The sequence below is a fragment of the Lathyrus oleraceus genome, chromosome 3, assembly GCF_024323335.1.
Source record: "Lathyrus oleraceus cultivar Zhongwan6 chromosome 3, CAAS_Psat_ZW6_1.0, whole genome shotgun sequence".
NCBI classification, from domain to species: Eukaryota; Viridiplantae; Streptophyta; class Magnoliopsida; order Fabales; family Fabaceae; genus Lathyrus; species Lathyrus oleraceus.
This window is the reverse complement of record NC_066581.1, coordinates 17,566,804-17,585,278: the sequence shown is the minus strand read 5'-3', so window position 1 is coordinate 17,585,278 and position 18,475 is coordinate 17,566,804. Positions and strand designations below refer to the sequence as shown.

Sequence of the window (18,475 nt, the reverse complement as noted above, 5' to 3'; positions counted from 1 at the left end):
TGGCTACTACCATGTGGTCGAACTTTGGAGCCAACGACCTTAAGATCTTTCTAACAACACATCTTGATGTCATCACTTCTCCATATACCTTGATTTGATTCACCGGTTTCATAACCTTGGTGAAGAAATTAGTTATGTTGTCATTGTCTTCCATCTGAAGCAATTCATACGTTCTTTTGTGAGTTTGTAACCTCACCTTTTTCACCTTCTCTGAGCCTCCAAAAGATTTCTCCAGAATTTCCCATACTTCTTTCGTTGACTCTGCATTACTAACCTTTTCAAAGTTATCTGCATCAACACATTGATGGATTATAAAGAGAGCTTTATAATCTTTCTTCTTCAATTCTTTATGTGCAACCTTTTCTTGATTTGTCGCGTCTTCTACAAGCGTTGCTACTCCTTCCTTCACAAAATCCCAAAGATCTTGATAACATAATACAACCTTTATCTGCTTGCACCAATTCTCATAATTGTTGTTCTTGATAATAAGAAGATTTGCTGGAAAATGCCTGTTTGGATGATTCATTGCCATGGTGATTTTCTTTCCACAAATCGATTAAACCAGGCTCTGATACCAGATGTTGGAAATCCACCAAAATCTATGGAGAATTTCAATCAATCTTGGTGAACAATATTGTTATGACCCACACCATAACAAAGAAAAGAGAAGAACAATGGAGAAAGAAAGAAAGTAAAGAACGATGAAGGAGAAAAAGAATTAAAATTTTGTAGAGTTTCTCTCTGCCTATAAACTGTAGAAAACTTCTTATTCACTTTGCAACTGCAAAGTACTATGAATTGCAATGTTATGAATACTCTATTCACTTTATTACAAGAATAAGGGTTACTCCCTCTATTTATAGATTTAGGTTAACTTGGACCTCAAGGCAAAGCCCAAAACTATAAAAGCCCAAAATAGCTAACACTACTAAAAATAGGCCTAAGTCGAAATCCCGTGTGAAGAAACATGCTTCGACACTTCGACACACTAACACAACTCAAACCACTAGGTGGTCCGACACTTCCTTGTTCCTGTCGAGCAACCTGCTTCGACACAAGGAATTACTATTCAACAAGAATGTGAATTGTGAATGATTGTGGTTCATTACGCATGAATACCATCTTTACCATGTTATGCACCGACTAATTATATTAATGTAAATCTCACCCCCTTTTTGTTTTTTGTGTATTCATTCCTTTGGAGTATAGAAAATCAGGTACCTGAGTAGTTGATGGTGCACGATATGTTGCTATCGGTCGGGTCTCCTAATGAAGTCGCTTTGATACGTAATACCATAGTTGTTTTGTCTATGCAGTTGTTTTACCTATGTGTTTTTCATGTTACATATCTTTAAATAATAAGGATTGTTGTTTTAAACTACTATTGTTTGGATGTTTGAGTGAGGCTTTGGATGCCGAACAAAAATTGTTTTTAATTCCGCTGTAACAATGTGATTTATATGAGTTGAAGTAAAATTTTAAACTTCAAATTATGTGGATGTGACATCCTACTTGATTTAATTATTTATATTTTATTTATTTATTTAAATCGATAAGTAGAGCATTATATACACCATGATGCATGACTCTCAATAATATGCATTATCACCAAAAGGTTCACCCAATTAATCACCATTCATTTATCACTATTATGAACAACATATTTCACCATACACAACAATTAATCAATGTTACGACATTCAACAAGCAACACCAAACAACAATAACTCAACAAATGCACAAGCATTCAATCATGTTAATTCATTATAACATTAGTGCATCATTAGGTAAACAACAAAGATTCGTCAATCGATCATACATGTCATCACATACGTCCCTACAATATACACATGACTATAACTCAATTATTTCACCAAGCACTACCATAACATAGCTCTGCGTGTTAGCTTTCCAATACTTCAAACTGTGTCTGTCTCATTTGAACATTTTGATTGAAAGTTACGATCAAAATCGTCGAACAATGCAATAAAGTGTAAAACAAATTTTTTCAACAAATTGGCCTATGACAATCGATTGTCATAGGGTGACAATCGATTTCCACTAAGAGATTCTCTCTACCGACTTCCAAAAACTGGCAGTTAATCAGTTGTACCCCCTACAATCGATTGTAATGTTAATTTATTTTCAAAATTTAAAAGCATGCAATCAATTGACTACATCCTGCAATCGATTGGCACCCTTATTTTTTTCTTCAAAATTTTAACTAGTGCAATCGATTGTCATAGGGTGACAATTGATTGTCACTTCAATCTTTTCCAAAAAAAAACCAGTTTTCACACACGTTTATCATTCTTCTTCATCCCTAACCTCCATACATGACCTTGATCAATTTCTCCCAAAATGAAAAGACTTAAAACATAAATTTTACAGTGAATCGTATTATCACAACCATCAATATGTTACAACACCTATTTTCATCATTATTTATAGCAATCCAACAATAATCTCATCAACTTCATCAACAATCATGAACACAACTCAAGCATTCAAACATTCATCAATGACAGGACTTTATACATGCATATTCACCATCATTCAAACATAAATTTAGTCATAGAAACACATGTATACACATAATCAATCAATAATTTTCCAAAATTCTAACACAACAACAATTCATCAAGGCAAATTATGGAACCCTAATGAGAGCAATGACCTCTCTTCTCTACCCCCAACATGCAATACACACATATTGAGCGCCATTTCTCCCTTTTACCTTAGATTTCCAACAACAATGACAAAACAAACAGCTCCTATGGATTTCCTCATCAAAACCCTAACTTTCCCTCCAAATGCCCTTGTTTCTCTAGCCTCCTTGTTTTCACGTATTGACAAACAATTTCTCTAAAAACCTAATTTTCTCAAACTTTAGAAGTTATAGTATTGGGTAAACACGATTTTCAATAATAAAAAATCATTCATAATAATTGGATTATGGATAAACCCACAAAACCCACAAAACTCATGAGTTATTGAGTGACTATTTTTTATAATTTGATTAATGATGATTTTAATGTCTTTAATTTTGGTTGCTTCAATTACAACCTTTCGAATATCTTTTCTTTTGTAAGTAATGATTTAAACTTATTTATGATCTCAGACTTTGATTATTTTGATGTTAATTCTTGTAAGTTGTAAGTATTTTATGCAACTTCAGGTATTACCGTAGTATAGTTTTGGTTTTTGCAAATATCGTTATAATAAATTTTATTATGCATTTAGACATTTGATGTTTTAAAAAATAACAACAATAAGTTAAAAAATTTATTAAAAAAATATGACACATCATTTATAATTATATAAAGAAGAAAAAAAGGAAAAAAATTGGTAACTTACTCCAACCCACAAATTTGTAGTTTTTCCCAAACAAACTCAATGATATTGTGAGTGGTTTTATTTCATATCAACCAAATTGGTGTATCATTTATAAGTTAAGCTATGGTTTTGACTAAATTTAACTCAAATCGACTCATGTATAATGCTAGCGGTGTCCACGCATCTGAATTTAGCAAAAATAATTAGGTTGAATAATAAATAATTCAAAAATAAAATACTACACGAGCCATAACATGTTTCTTAAATTAAAGTAGTGTATTGTGAGAATTTTTTTACTCAAATAACCCATTTTTTCAAAAAACAAAACAAAAAATAATTCACTTTTCAGATTAATTTTGAAACTATCCCACTTTAAAAAAACATTAAGACGTAGGTGTCAATCCAATTGACGCCCATGTGTAAAAAATGAGAGGAGGCGTCAATTGGTCTGGAGCCTCCGTGTATTGTATAATTTTTTTGTATAAATAGAGGTGTTGTGTGATTCATTTTTCCATATTTCTTTTCATTATATTGCAAACATGGTCCGTCTTTGTCGCCGCTATGGAAAAGTAATTTATTCGAGAGACAAGTCTCCGATGAAGATGCTCTTCTGGAATATATGTTGTTTCGAGCAACTACAGAGGGAGTTGGTTCGTTGGTTAGACAGAAGCATACCTGAAGGCGAAAAAATTATAAGTATTGAGAGACTCGATGCCTTACGTGGATGTGTGCGAGTAAAAAATGATAAGGATGATAGGGAAGTGATGTTTGGACCAAATGATATAAGTTTGATTGTTGTAATAAGTTATAAATATTATTCTTAAATGTTTTGGTTAAGTATTTTTATCTGTTTTGATATATATTTTTTGTGTTGTTTATTCAGACCTGTTCGGTTTTAAGTGTGTTTAAGTCGGAGTAATGTTTGTTGTTAACCTTGTTGTAACAAATTTTTTATTAATATATCAAAATCAAAGGTTATAAAAATTTAAAGAAGGTACTAAATTATGATACATAGGTTTCTCCGAGATTTGGACATTTTTTCTTATTGTGTCCGGGTTGACGGCATATACTACATAATCTTATCATCATATCAGTCGTATTCATTTCTGTTCTAATACGCGTGTTGTTTGGCCGTCCTTTTTTATTTCTTCACATCTCATCGTTGTGTCAAACTATGTCCCCTTGATATGGAGGTCAATATTCCTCAATTGCTAGCACTGAGAAGCTTTCGTTATAGACATTCATGACGGTAATGGCCTTGTAAACATCACACTCATATGTCTCACCATTGCAGTGACCATTGATAATATATTTGGATGCATATGACATAGTATGATAATAAAGTTGTGTAGGTTTGACAATGAAGTTGTGTTGGTTTGAGTAAGAGTATGAATTTGTATTGGTATAAGGAAGAGTATTAATAGAAGAACGTGACATGACCATGCATGCAAGACCTAGCGTCATTCCATTTGGCGTCTGCTTTGGAATTTTGAACATATGCGTCAGTCCATTTGCCGCCTTTTGTGCATGCCCCCAAGATTATGCGCTGCATGCATTAGCCATGCAGCTCTAACCATGCAGCCTAGTGAAAAGACTAAGCATGCAAGATCTTCCATGAGATAGTCATGCAGCTATACACCTAGGAAGGCGTCAGTCCATATGGCACTAGCATTTAAAATATACATGTGCTCGCCAATTGAATTGGCGTTAGGATGCATCTCATGCATGTACATTAGTGCATGTATCTCATTATAAATAGATATAAAAACCAACACTTCTTCATCAGCAACAAACACTTCTTCATCTACAACAAACACTTTTTCATCTGCAACACTATCACAAGATGTCTCTACTCACTATGGGTGAATTGCATAAAGGCACAGTCGCAAACATATTAACTTATGTAAGTGTTTATGTATTGTCATATGTTTCTAACACATTTTTTATAAAGTAACTTTTCTTGTTGTTTATTTTTTAGGATGTTTCTAGGTTTCGAACTCGTGTCCATGATTTTTTTTGGTCGGTTGATACTAAATTTATTCTAGTTTTATGTGAAAGATGGCGTTCCGAGACACACACGTTCTGGTTTCCAACCGGTGAATGTATCGTGATGTTAGAAGATGTGTACATGTTATTGGGACTGTCTATCGAGGGTAAAGCGGTAAATGAGAAAACAACTACACGAATTCAATTTGCATGGAACTCTTGGGTGCTGACTTGTTAGATAATAACTCGAGAGGTCAAGGTATACTCCTTTCACGCCTTAAGGCATATTACAACAGCTTACAATTAAATGAAAATTCTATCAAAGATGCTCAAATAATAAAAACTAGGTGTTATATTATGTTTTTAATTGGTCTATTTTTAATTCCCGAAGGTAATAGTTCTAGTATGCATGTTATGTATTTACCTTTATTAAGACATGTAGATAAAATAAGAAGTTATAGTTGAGAATCCGCTTGTTTGGCTTATCTTTATAGCTATTTGTGTATAAATGCACACAAAGATACATCTATATTTTCTGGATGTGTTATTTTGCTCCAAGCATGGGGTTGGTCCAGACTATCGTCCCCAGCGTCCGTCAACCACAACCCGTTCACATTCCCGTACGCACAAAAGTAAGTTCTTAACAATGAACTATATTTACTTACTTTATCGATTATTATCTCTAAATAATACATTTACTTTTTCGATACAGATGGTCGGCTCGTGGTATGAGTTACAATAGATGTCCTAGACAATGTATTACCCATTAACCGAATTAATTTGTAATAATTTTTTTTAATATCACTCATTTTATAATCTAATATAGTTTCACATTTCAGTTCGTTTGGCGTCCATATCTAAACTTGGATCATGACCATGAAATCAATGAACAAGATGCAGCTGTTTGGACTGCATGCACACCGATCATAAGATTCACCATTATGGAGATGCACCATAGTGATCGTATTAAATTGCAGTTCGGTATGCTTCAACACATCCCAGATCCCCCGAAAAACCTCGGAGAATGACATCTACGAAAAGTTAACGACCAATTGAACTTTGACCCTTGGCAAAACTTTGCTAGATATGAGTGTCAAAAATGGAAGCACCGACAAGATCATGTCTTAACTAACGTTGTGATGTCAACCGAAGAAAAACCAAATCGTAATTATATGGCTTAGTACAAATCAATTGAATTTGAGTTCCTCGCCGAGGATATGTACCTATACGACTCACGCTAGATAACTTACACACAAGAAGGTTCAACATCTAACCCCAACAACATTTCCAGACCGGTTACTCACAACCCCTTACCCATCAAAAAATTTGGTCCACAAACAGACAAACCTACGACCCTAACATGCCAAACACCCAACCACAATACTAAGAGTATACCCCGTACCACCACCAACAAGTAAATCATCATCAAGACACTCAAGATCGCTATGTACCCAACACATCACCCTACCATAGCCGCCTTAGCCAAAACACTCAAGGATCATTTAACATCAATCGTCCCTCCTCCTACTATAGTCAAGAAGCCCAAACATCACAAAACCAAAACATGCAACAAACATATGGCTACCAAACACCATAACAATCATTTCGACATTTCCTCGACGCATTATTCACACCAATGTCGCCCTTTAATCGTCCTGGTCGTCCTCCAATGACTCAAACATAGCCCAACTACTCTAGCATGGGTCAGGAACTCAGCTATGAAAGTAACATTTTATTGCATACAGATGAATATGCAGATTTGTCTGAATATCTTAGGCAATCTCCTCCAGGTGGTGGTGATGTTCCTAGGTTCTCAAATCCTCAAACACCTGGGGTGAATCATCAATGTAAGTTAGGGTCATGTGTTCGGGTAGTTAGGGGATGTGGTATCGGAGGTCGGTTAGGTCATTCTAGTCAACGACATTAGTCTTTTGGGTATTCGTATGTAAATGCATATTAATATTAATATCAATTAATCCGATTTCGACTTTTATCTAAAATATACATTGTTTTTCAAAAAACAATTACACAACGCTCATAGTGTCAATCCAATTGACATTTCCTTTAAAACCTAACACACAGACGTCAATTGGATTGACAACACTAGGTGCATAAGCCAATTCAATTGGCGCCACCTCTTTAACTTCAAGAGTAAGCATCAATTCATCTGACGACACCTCTTCAAAGTGTGATAGTTTGAAAATTAATCTGAAAAATAAATTATTTAAAAAAAAATTAAAACTAAATTATTTGAGTAAAAAATCCGTATTCTGAAACAAAATTCTTAAATTGAATTATACTAATTGCTAATTACATACTGCACAGGATGTGTCTATGCTAAGATGCAGACAATGAGATGAGTCAGTACTAATTCTGTGTATGGGCTTGTTTATGGTATAAGTCAAATTTGCAGGAAAAAAGCATGTGTCTACTATGCTTAGATGTTGGCAATAAGATGGGATAGTACTAATTGTGTGTATGAACTTATTGATGATATAAATGAAATTTGCAACAAAAAGAAAATCAAGTTTACACGAGTCTCGATGGATGGATGGATAGATACCTTACAATGTTTCCTTTTCACACTCCGCATTGTGCTCTTCCATGTTCCCTGCTTCTCCAAAACTTTCTTTCCAAGTTTTCACTTTTAAAACAACTCATTCCCAGATTTTTGTTTTTTTTGTCAGTTTTTTCGTCTAAGTAACCTACTTCTATTATGGTGTTGACTCATTTGGGTCTTCTTCTTTGACAATAAATATATCCGTTTTTTTCGCCGACCTAAGTTACACTATGCCACCTACTATTCACTCTATTCTATTTTTCAATTGCATTGCATCGATACATGAAATTGAATGCATCTAACTTCATCTCAACTTCTAATAGTATTATTTAATCAAATGTATACTAAATGCCAAACTTAAATTAAAAGCTAATAAACTTGGAAAAAGACATTCATACAAACATATGTCTATGTCTACCGTTAATTAATATTTTAAAATTCATTTAAACCTTTTTATAATTGTGACAGTTTGGTACAGCACTATTAGAATTCATTCAAGTCTTTTCAGATACGTCACGCTCTTCAACTAAAACTCAACAAACAACTTTACTAAATTTCTATTATTAATTACCCTTCTGTTTCTCTGCAATTCTGATGATGAACCATTTCTTTGTGTTCATAAGTAAAAAGCTTTAACCCACAAACCACTCTCTCTTTGCTTTTTTATCTGTAAATTTTGCTCAGGTTTTTTTCCTTTAAAAGTTTCTATCCCACCCATTCCTTTGAGGCATAACAAAAAACGCTAGAACCGGTCCTTTCTGGGTGAAGCAAGTTCTTTGTTTTGATTTAAGAATCCAAATATGGATGTAAGCTTATTTTCAGTCACCCTTTTTGTTTTGTTAAAGTTCATGATGATGAATAATGACTTATTGTTGTTTTTATCGATAGGAATATTGTAAGAGAAGTGGTGGAATACCGGCTTTTGGGAACTGGGATTACGCGAACGAGTTGCCAATAACTCAGTATTTTGAGAATGCGAGACAAGCTGGTTTGATTCGTTACAGTTCTTCATCTGGTGAGAGTGATCCTTACCTGCATGGAGATCAAGATCTTTATGGGGTTGATTATAAGAAACCGGCGGTTGGAAAGGTAACCTCTCTTTGCTTAATTATTTTCTGTAATTACGTAATAATCATCATGGAGAAATTTGTAACTTTTTAGTAATAATTATTTATTCTGCAATATTGTGGTACATAAATAAATGTTGTCACGAGTGATGATAAGCGAGTGTTATTAATAATGGAATGGTTGAGAAAGGACATGGAATCTGAATAACACATGGCTCCTATTTATTACTTACATTTTGTTTGGTTCCGACAAGAACAAGTATTGTGATGTAGAAATAGTGTGAGTTTCTCTGTGGTTTATTATGTGCAGCAGGCGAGGAGAATAAAAGATACAAGGTACGCGAATGCAATGGTTCATCATAAACAAACAACCGTAAGAAAACAGTGGAAAGTGTACGATGTAAAGGAACATCCTAGGAAACAGACAATGAACAACAAGAACAAGGTGTTACTACATGTAAACGACGTCGTTCGTAGTGGTGATAATCAGTTAGCTTCAAAACAAGATCCAAAACCAGTGGATGAAGATCTATATAAGATCCCTCCTGAGCTTCTTCGTACAACAAAACGGGTTTGTCACTTTTTTATTTATTGTTGTAAATTGTGTTATCTATGATTTGATTCCTATGGTATGTTATTTTGATTTAAATAATGTTAATGTGCAGAAAAAAATGCTGGGTTTCATTTCCAAGTGCCTGGTTCCTGCTGCATGCGTTTCATGAGTGTCAATCAGCAAATTTGTTGGATACAATATTCAATGTTATGTTATTTTTTATTAATTATTATAAGGTAAATTTAAATTTTAAACTTTTGAATTTGCATAAAGGCAAGAATATTTATATCATTATTATTATTATTAATAGAAAACTTAAGCAATTGGTGTATAATGTATTTATTATATACCAAAGTACCAACAGATTTTCTTATAAAGGTGCAGTTAGCACAACAGCAGAAAATAAAATAATTCTTCTATTAGCACAAGAGCCCGATGTCAAAATAGTTGTTTGCTTCTTAGACTTCCACTAATTAAAGATTTGATAAGAAAGATGTGGTCTGCCTTGTTGTAGGGCAAGTAACATAATTGCTATTTGTAAAAGTAAAAAGAATTAAATTAGTACTTGCTAGGTAAAAGAGTCCTTGAGTAGGGCAACATTTTAAATACGATGAGTTTTAAAAATTTGAGTAGAGTCATGGTAAGATTGACAAGTAGTGGAGTGAAGATTGAAGGAAATATCATAAGTAGGGCAAGATTTTAAATACGATGAGTTTAAAAAATTGAGTAAAGACATGGTAAGATTGAGAAGTAGTGGAATGAAGATTGAAGGGAATATTATAAGGAATAACAAATGGTTTAGAAATAAATATACCTATTTTGTTTAGTAAATCATGTGTATGGTGACATTGATTAATTAAAATATTAGACAAAGATTGAGAAGTCTTGTCGAATTGTAAATCCTTGTGACGAAGCAGGTTGTTCGACAAAGTAAGGAAGTGTCCAATCACCTAGTGTGTTAAGTAGTGTTAGCTATTTTGGACTTTTATAGTTTTGGGCATTGACTTGAGGTCCAAGTTAACCTAAATCTATAAATAGAGGGAGTAATCCTTATTTTGTAATAGAGGTGAATAGAGTATTCACACTTGTAATTCACAATATTTTGCAGTGGCAAAGTGAATCAGAAGTTTTTCCACAGTTTTTGGGCAGAGAGAAACTCTGCAGAATTATATTACTCTTCTCCTTCATTGTTTTATACACTCTCTCTTTCTCCATTGTTCCTTTCTTTTCATTGTCATTGTGTGGGTAATAACAATCTTGTTCATAAAGATTGATTGAAATTCTCCATAGATTTTGGGGGATTTCCAACAAGTCTTTGATATGAAGTTTACGATGAAGGATGGCTTGGACATTATGAATTTCCGTGAGGTCATTTAATACTAAAACTAGATTATAGACACGTACTACCTGAGCACTAGAGCAATTAGCACAAGATTTGATAAACAAAGAATAGTCGACATTGGAATGTATGTAGCCAAGAGAAATTAATGAGTTAGACAGTTTGGAATCCTGGAATACTGTTATCTTACTTGCTTCCTTAAGGCCATAGAAGATTTATTTAATTTACAAGCCTTTGTGGTGGAAGAAGAACGAAGAAGATCATAACTTTTAGGAACGGTCATATAAACCTCTTCATTTAGGTCTTCATGAAGAAAATCGTTAATGATATCTAGTTGCTCTAGATGTCAACTTTTTTATAAAAAGCTAAGAAGGCGAGAAAGGTTCTTATATTGGTTAATTTAGCAAGAGAGGAGAAAGTGTTAAAGTAATCAACACCTTCAAGTTGAGTGTAGCCTTTTGCTACAAGTCTTGCTTTGTACATGTTAATAGAACCATCATCAATATATTTTTATTCTATAGACCCATATGCATCCAATGGGAATTTTGTTGGGTGGGTGGTCAACTATGGTTCAAGTGTTTGTTTGCTCAAGGGATTGATGTTCAGTTTGCATGGCTTTAAGATATCAATCAGATTTACTAGCTTGGGAGAAAGCATTGGATTCAGAAGTGGAGGAAATGGAAAGACATAAATTTTTATTAAGGGTATTGCAATTTTTATAGGAAATTACATAGGAAAGAGGGAAGCATGGTAAGGGAGAAGTAGGGTGAGGAAGTGGTTTAGTGTTCGGAAGATTAAAGTGGTAGTTGTTAAGATATGAAGGTTGTTTGGTTTTTCCAGTGGATCTTGTAAGAGTGGGTGGGGAGGAAGGAAAATAGGTTATTGGGTAGCATTAGGTTGAAGAGTAGGAATAAGATCATAGGGCTAGATTGAGAAAGGAGAATATAAGTGGTTTTTCGTGAATGAACATTGGTAATAGTACCATTGGTGGGGATGAGGTCAAGGTCAGAAGGTTCATGGGGAATAGTAGGTATAGGTAGGAGTGGAAGATAATCATATGAGTTTTAACAAAGGGATAAAAATATTCATAAAAATAAACATTCCTAGAAACGAGAAAATTGTTTGTAGTTAAATCATATAAAAGAAAACCTTTGGTGCATTCTCTATAACCTAGAAATACACATTTTTTGGATCTAGGATCAAATTTAATATGATTTTGTTGAATAGTGGATGCATATGCAAGACATCCAAAACATTTTAAAGTAGTATAATCATAAAGCTTATTAAATAATAAAAAATATGGAGTGTGTTTCATTATGGAACCATAATCAAGTGCAAATTGGTGATGTGGACATCTGTATCAGTGGTGTCGATCTCTTATATGACTACGTGGGATGGACTTGCATGGTTAACACTCCAACATCCAAGTCAGTTCAAGATTCAAGATGAGTGTAGTGAAAAATGGAGATCATAAAGCATGTCTTGCATTTAGTAAGACATGACTTTATACATGGGTCATGTTGAGTGGATTGACATGATTTTGGGCCTTAGAGATTTGATCCTTTGGATGACCCATAACAGTTTCCCGTAAGGCTTGTCAGGTGTTAAGAAATTGGGAAAGTCTTTAGCAATCGTGGCCAGGCTCTAAGGATATTGTTCGCTTCGAACTAGAAATGGAAATGCTTGGATTCAATTGAAAAATTAGTGGGGGACAAGCGCATTAAACACTTCCTCATTACCGACGTTTCGCTCCTTGCTCCCATCACGTAAACCCATGTGTACATGTATTGAAATGATTCCCCTACTTTGGGTACTTGAGTATTTTTTGCTTTTCGTTCTTCCTGATGAGACGATTGATTTTCTTCCATTAGATATTTCTTATATTTTTTATTTAGATCGTTGATTATCGACAGACTCCCTTATAAAGGGTATGTCTTACTCCTATAGTCCCTTTTCACTTTCCTGCTATTTTTCACTCATTTCTTCTTTTTGATTTTGCTCTCGGCGATCTCTTGCTCAAGCATTTTGAGCTTTTTTTGCTTCCTTGTTCATGATCTCTTCCTCCCTCATTTTCTCTTTTGCAAGCATGTAATTTCCTTTCCTCTTCATGTGATCATGGTCAATCTAGGGAATGCACCCATGAACGGTGTTTTCGAGCTCACTAACAAAGAGTTTTTATCGTCTGCAAGACTTAAGAATCATAACTTTGTGGAACTTCTCTATGGTCAGAACTTTCGTATCCTCGCCCCAGATACGCCTCTTGGTGATTCTGGATCGCGATTAGATTCTACCAATAATGATAGTGATTCCCAGATGAATGATACTACTATATGCACCGCTTCTCTAACGCGTTGAATATAACGGGGGGGGGGGTTGTTTGGTCAGAGATATTGGTGTTAAAAATTGGTTGTTTCATTCAGTATCTCAGGGTGAACCCCTTCCCCTCGAGGACTTATTACTGCTAATCAATCTTGTTTACTTTGTAATGCAAACCCATGACTCGCTCAGTTAGAGGAGCTGATGACGACAACCAACTCAAATGATTACTCCTAAGTGGATCCTGAGTATTTAGACACTCTCTCATGTTCTTTTCTTAATTGTTTTAGTCTTCTTGATTTCTCGTCTCCTGTATTCTTAGCATTATTACAACCATTCTCCTTTATTCTCTCTCATCAACGCATCAATAGTCATCATTATGTGTGCTTTATTTTTGCGTGTTTGTTGCTTTGGGAGGTCGTTGTGTGAGCTTTATAACTTTTATTATCTTAAGCTTATGATTTTGCGTGCCTGTTTTACAATTACAATTCTTTTAGAAGCAAAAGTTTGTTAGCAAGATATTTATAAGCATGCTTTTATATTTGACAATTCTATTTTGCTATTTTTTTATACATTATGAGATATTTTTATTTTGATTTTTTGTATAAATGTACATGATAGCAACATATTCTGTTGGATATTTATTTTTTTGTGTTAAATATACGTCACCCCTGTAATATTAATGAGTTTCGATTAATATATTTTTGTTGTTTTGGATAGTAAAAGATTGAAAAATTCTAATTTTTGTTATTAACGGGATTCACACTGAGTACCTAAGTTTACTAAGCAAATTTCTAAATCACCGGACTAATGTTCTTTTTATTTATAATATTTACATGTTAAATATATATTACATATTAGATTATTTTTTAACATAGTTTTACTGAATGATAAATTGAGTTGTATGTAATATATATTTAACATGTTAGAGAAGTTATCTTGGTTGGAAATGAAACTTCATCCGACGGTATTATTGATTAGCTTCAAAATGTATATTACAACATTATCTAATAAATATTTAGCTTAATTCATCTTTTGGTCCCTTCACTTAATTTATTGTTTTTCTTTGGTCCCTAAGTTAAAAATCGTTACATTATAGTCCCTTAAAACAGTTATGTTAGTCAAATTGATCCATTCCATTAAATTTTGAGAAAAAACGTTAAATTGTGCATACGTGGCAGGTTACTTGGCTGTGTATTATCTTACCTAGCTTTTTGTTTTATTTATTTTCAATTTATTATTATTTGTTATTAAACATGTGAAACAGTCTAACCCTAATTTAATTCCCTTACTCCATTGAACCACGTGTTGTATTTAATCTAACAAGGGCTGCCTTTCAGCGACAAACACACAAAGACTCATAGATCTCATGGAAAGAAGTTTCATGTTTCAGTGGAAGAAGAAGTCACTAAATTATTGGTAAGCAAAGCAACACAAAGTTTAATTTTGTTTTAAATCTGGATAATTGAAACTGAATAATAACTTAATTTATTTGTAGACAAATGGAGTTCGCGGTAGAAAAAGCTTTGAAACTGGGTTTAAAAAGGGAGATTGTTTATCAAAAAATGCTCAACGAGGAACTTTTAAGCTTTAACTCAAACACGGTGATTTTCGATGAAGATTTCTCTGTTGACGACCTCCTTGACTTTTCCAACGGCGATGAACAACACCACGAGGAAGATGAAGAAGAAAAAGATAGTTTATTTTCACAACTGAGTTACTAGTTCCAGTGAGTCTTTGTCTTTGTAAAATTCATCTTCTTCTCTGCTTTGTAATTGAAACTGAACTTAGAGATTTTGTTTATAGGATTATGACGTGGCAAACCATGAATGAGTTTCTAACACAATGTTTCTACATAAATTTTGAATTGGACTCCATGATTTTTCAAGATCTGTGTTGTTAGTTGATTAATTTTGTTACTAATAGCTTCTGTAAAATGACTTGGCATAAATTTTAGTAGGTCTCGAAGGATATGATAGGAGTGTTGGCATTTTATTAGCTATATTAGACCTTCTAGTTCCTATTCAGAATTTTGTTTCTAATATTCACAATTGAATCCAATAGTATTTTGTTTCTCTGGGCGAGTCGTCATCCGTTAGATAAATCATTCTAAGGTTTGAACTAACAACTTTAATATAGTGTGGTAATGACTGAATCCGCTTTGTTACCATAATGTCTGATTCTTCTTATTTGGTGTATCACGTGAGTTATTTATTATATAGACGGAAACTGTATATAATAATAGGTTGCCGTTTTTTCAATTGCTCAAATTTGTTTAGTTTAATGGCAGGTTCTTCAATTGCTCAAATTTGTTTAGTTTAATGGCAGGGATGGAAGACCTAAGGTGATTGGCGGTGATAAGCTTTTATACAAATGTGAATTATCAAAATATTTATATTCAGTGAATTATCATAATCAAAATGTTAGTTAGCTAAGCTTCTAAATGAATGTGATGTTGATGTTTAAAATCTTTGCCATTTGTAGTTTCTACAAAATCAGGGGCATTTGGTTGGGGTCTTAAATGATAATGATACCCATGTAACTTTATTTTTCTTAGATTCTGCTTTTGTGAATGCCACTTTCTAATCTTTTTAGTTTTATTTTAACTATGAAAATAGATGAGATCATTGAAGAGCAGGAAGAGAATGTTTAGTACTTAACACGACACTTTAGTGCATGTAAGAGGTAATTTTAGTTCTTATGTAATTAGTATGTGAATTGCTGTGATGTGAAATCTGTAATTTTAAATATTGGATAATCGATTTTGCAGCTATTGGGACGCAATTGAGATCATTACTACAAAAATGAGTGTTGAAATAGTTAAATTGACATATGCGCTTTTTAGGAAGTAATAAAGTTAGATTTGAGGAAACATTAGTTCACTATTTAGAATCAAAACATAGGATTATGTTTATTTATGTATAGGATCATGCTTTTGGTTTGAATCAAATAATGTAACAAAATTATGATTTAATGCCATTAAATTTAAGATTATGTTGATATCAAAGGGTTTATTAATCCAAAATACTATGAAATTGTTACAAATCCAGTGTAATCCTAATTTGATTATCTTTCCTGATTTGATACTTAAATAATTACAAGGTTTCAATTTAATCCCTTGATAAAATTGCTGACTCATTATATTAACTTTTGTCACATTGTCATGCCACGTGTGCACAACTTAATATTTTCTTTTTATATAATTTAATAGAAATGATCAACTTGATTAATGAAATAGTTTTAAAGGATTAACTTGTGATATTTTTTAAATAAGAGACTAAAGTGAAACATTAAATTAAGTTAAAGGACTTTGTAACTAATTATATCTAAATATTTTGAAGCCAATGGTAGTGATGACGAGGTTTCAATAAAAAAATATTATAAATATATATTACACATAGCATAATTTTGTATTCAGTAAAACTATGTCAAAAAATAAGTTAGTATATAATATATATTTAATACGCAAACATTACAATCAAAAGGAACAATTAAAATTTTCTCCTAGTAAATTTAGGTATTGATTATCCTATTTTTTTATAGAAAAAAAATATTAATATCTATAAATTCTTTTGCATATATTTTTGTATTAGTAAGATAAAAATATATAAAATATATAGTATTTTTTTATATATATATAAAATACTAGTATAATAATTTTAATTGAAAAGTATAAAAGTTTTATTAAAATTCCATGTTCGAAAAATATTAAAAAGAATGAATTTTTAATATTATAATAATGTTTTTTAATTCTCATGGTTTTTTCAAGAAGCTAATAATTTTTTTCTTTCTCTTAGGTTTTTAATTCTTGAGGTAAATACATAGCATGACATTTGGTATGTCATGCATTTATAGTTTCATGATGTTTAGCTTTGAGACATTAAGCATTATTCATTTTTAACATAGGTGACTCAAAAGAATATTTGAGTTGTGATTTCATTGATAGATCAGAAGCTAACGACAACGATGCTTTCGAGCATTTGACACCAGAATTTTTGAGTTGTCTAAAAACTTTTGGCTTGCCAAACCACTCAATTAAATTGAAAATTGGCACAACCATCAGGATGATAAGGATTTTGGATCAATCAGAAAGACTTTGCAATGATACATGATTGAGAGTTATTAAGTTGGTCAATCATGTAATCGAAGCTATAATTATTTCAGGTGCAAATATTAGAAACACTATTTACATTCCAAGAATGTCTTTGTCTCCTTCTCAATCTCCATGACCATTCAAACTTATCAGACGACAATTCCCAATTATTGTGTAATTTGCTATGACAATCAACAAATCTAATCATTGGACTATATGTGGCTATTTGTCCAAGAATGTTTTCAGCCACAGACAACTATATGTGGCTATTTCAAGAGTTAAGAACAAAACTGGATTGAAAATCTTGATACATGACAAAAACAACAAATCCTTATTTCAAACAACAAATATTGTCTTCAAAGAAGTTTTTCATAATGTCATATAGGTAACTTTAATTTTCTCCTTATTAATATTTTTTAAAATCACATTAATATTTTTCCATCATTATTATCATATATCATTATTAACCTTTATTTAAAGGTGTTCGGAGGTTATGTCAGATCTACCATTGATCCTACCAATTCCTCCAGTATCATTTGTTTATGCATACAGTAACTATTACAATTTCAGTTTTTAATATCGTTTGTTTATTTTAGTGTAAAATAAAATTCTTATAGAGACATTTGGTTTAATAAAGAAATAGAACTAAGAATTGGTGCGGTAGTTGAGTTTTTAGTAAAGCATAATAATGAGTGTGGCTGAAAAGTTGTTGAGTTTTACTGTTCAAGGCTAAGAATGCAATTTGAATGCTATAAAACTCTCTTCCATTTCACTTTTCCACTTATAAAGGAATCTATGGCTCTCTGTGAGTAACACAACTTTTTAAACATTTTTTATATTATTTTATATTTATGGATCTAGTATTTCTGAAAAATATTTGACAAAAAAATACAGAAAAGAAAGCTGGGAATAGTTGAGTTGTATGAAAAATGAAAACTTGGAAAGAAAGTTTTGGAGAAGTTGAAGCGATGCGCCCAACCTATCTATCCATCGGAGCTCATCAAGTATTAAATTCTTGATCATCCACACTCTTAATCTTATAAAATCAAAATGCTTTTATTACTATATAATGTATCCGATAACATTATGCTACAAAAGAGAGATGGATAGATAATTCAACTAAAGATCTATTTAGTTATTTAAATTTTTGCTACGAGTTTTTTTTGTGAGTAAACTAATTTAATTATAATAATTAAGTGAAATAAATTAAAAGTTAAATAACTTA

At 32.5% G+C, this 18,475-nt stretch overlaps 1 protein-coding gene across 2 annotated transcripts; it reads left to right on the top strand.

The window, feature by feature from the left end:
• The first annotated feature begins 8,355 nt into the window (after positions 1 to 8,355).
• Positions 8,356 to 9,825, top strand: LOC127132173 (uncharacterized). 2 transcript variants are annotated; one of them, XM_051061061.1, is made up of 4 exons: positions 8,356 to 8,688; positions 8,771 to 8,971; positions 9,260 to 9,520; positions 9,615 to 9,825. In XM_051061061.1, exons 1-4 carry the CDS (start codon positions 8,683 to 8,685, stop codon positions 9,669 to 9,671), a joined length of 525 nt encoding a protein of 174 aa, XP_050917018.1. In that variant the 5' UTR covers positions 8,356 to 8,682; the 3' UTR covers positions 9,672 to 9,825. The 2 variants fall into 2 exon arrangements, with proteins under 2 accessions (XP_050917018.1, XP_050917019.1); XM_051061062.1 differs by having other exon boundaries at positions 8,358 to 8,688; positions 9,263 to 9,520.
• Positions 9,826 to 18,475: the final 8,650 nt, after the last annotated feature.

What these genes read in the sequence shown, in the direction of transcription:
- LOC127132173 (XM_051061061.1), top strand. An exon ending in AGAAACCGGCGGTTGGAAAG is followed by an intron (nt 8,972 to 9,259) that starts GTAACCTCTCTT and finishes TATTATGTGCAG; the next exon opens with CAGGCGAGGAGAATAAAAGA. An exon ending in TTCTTCGTACAACAAAACGG is followed by an intron (nt 9,521 to 9,614) that starts GTTTGTCACTTT and finishes GTTAATGTGCAG; the next exon opens with AAAAAAATGCTGGGTTTCAT.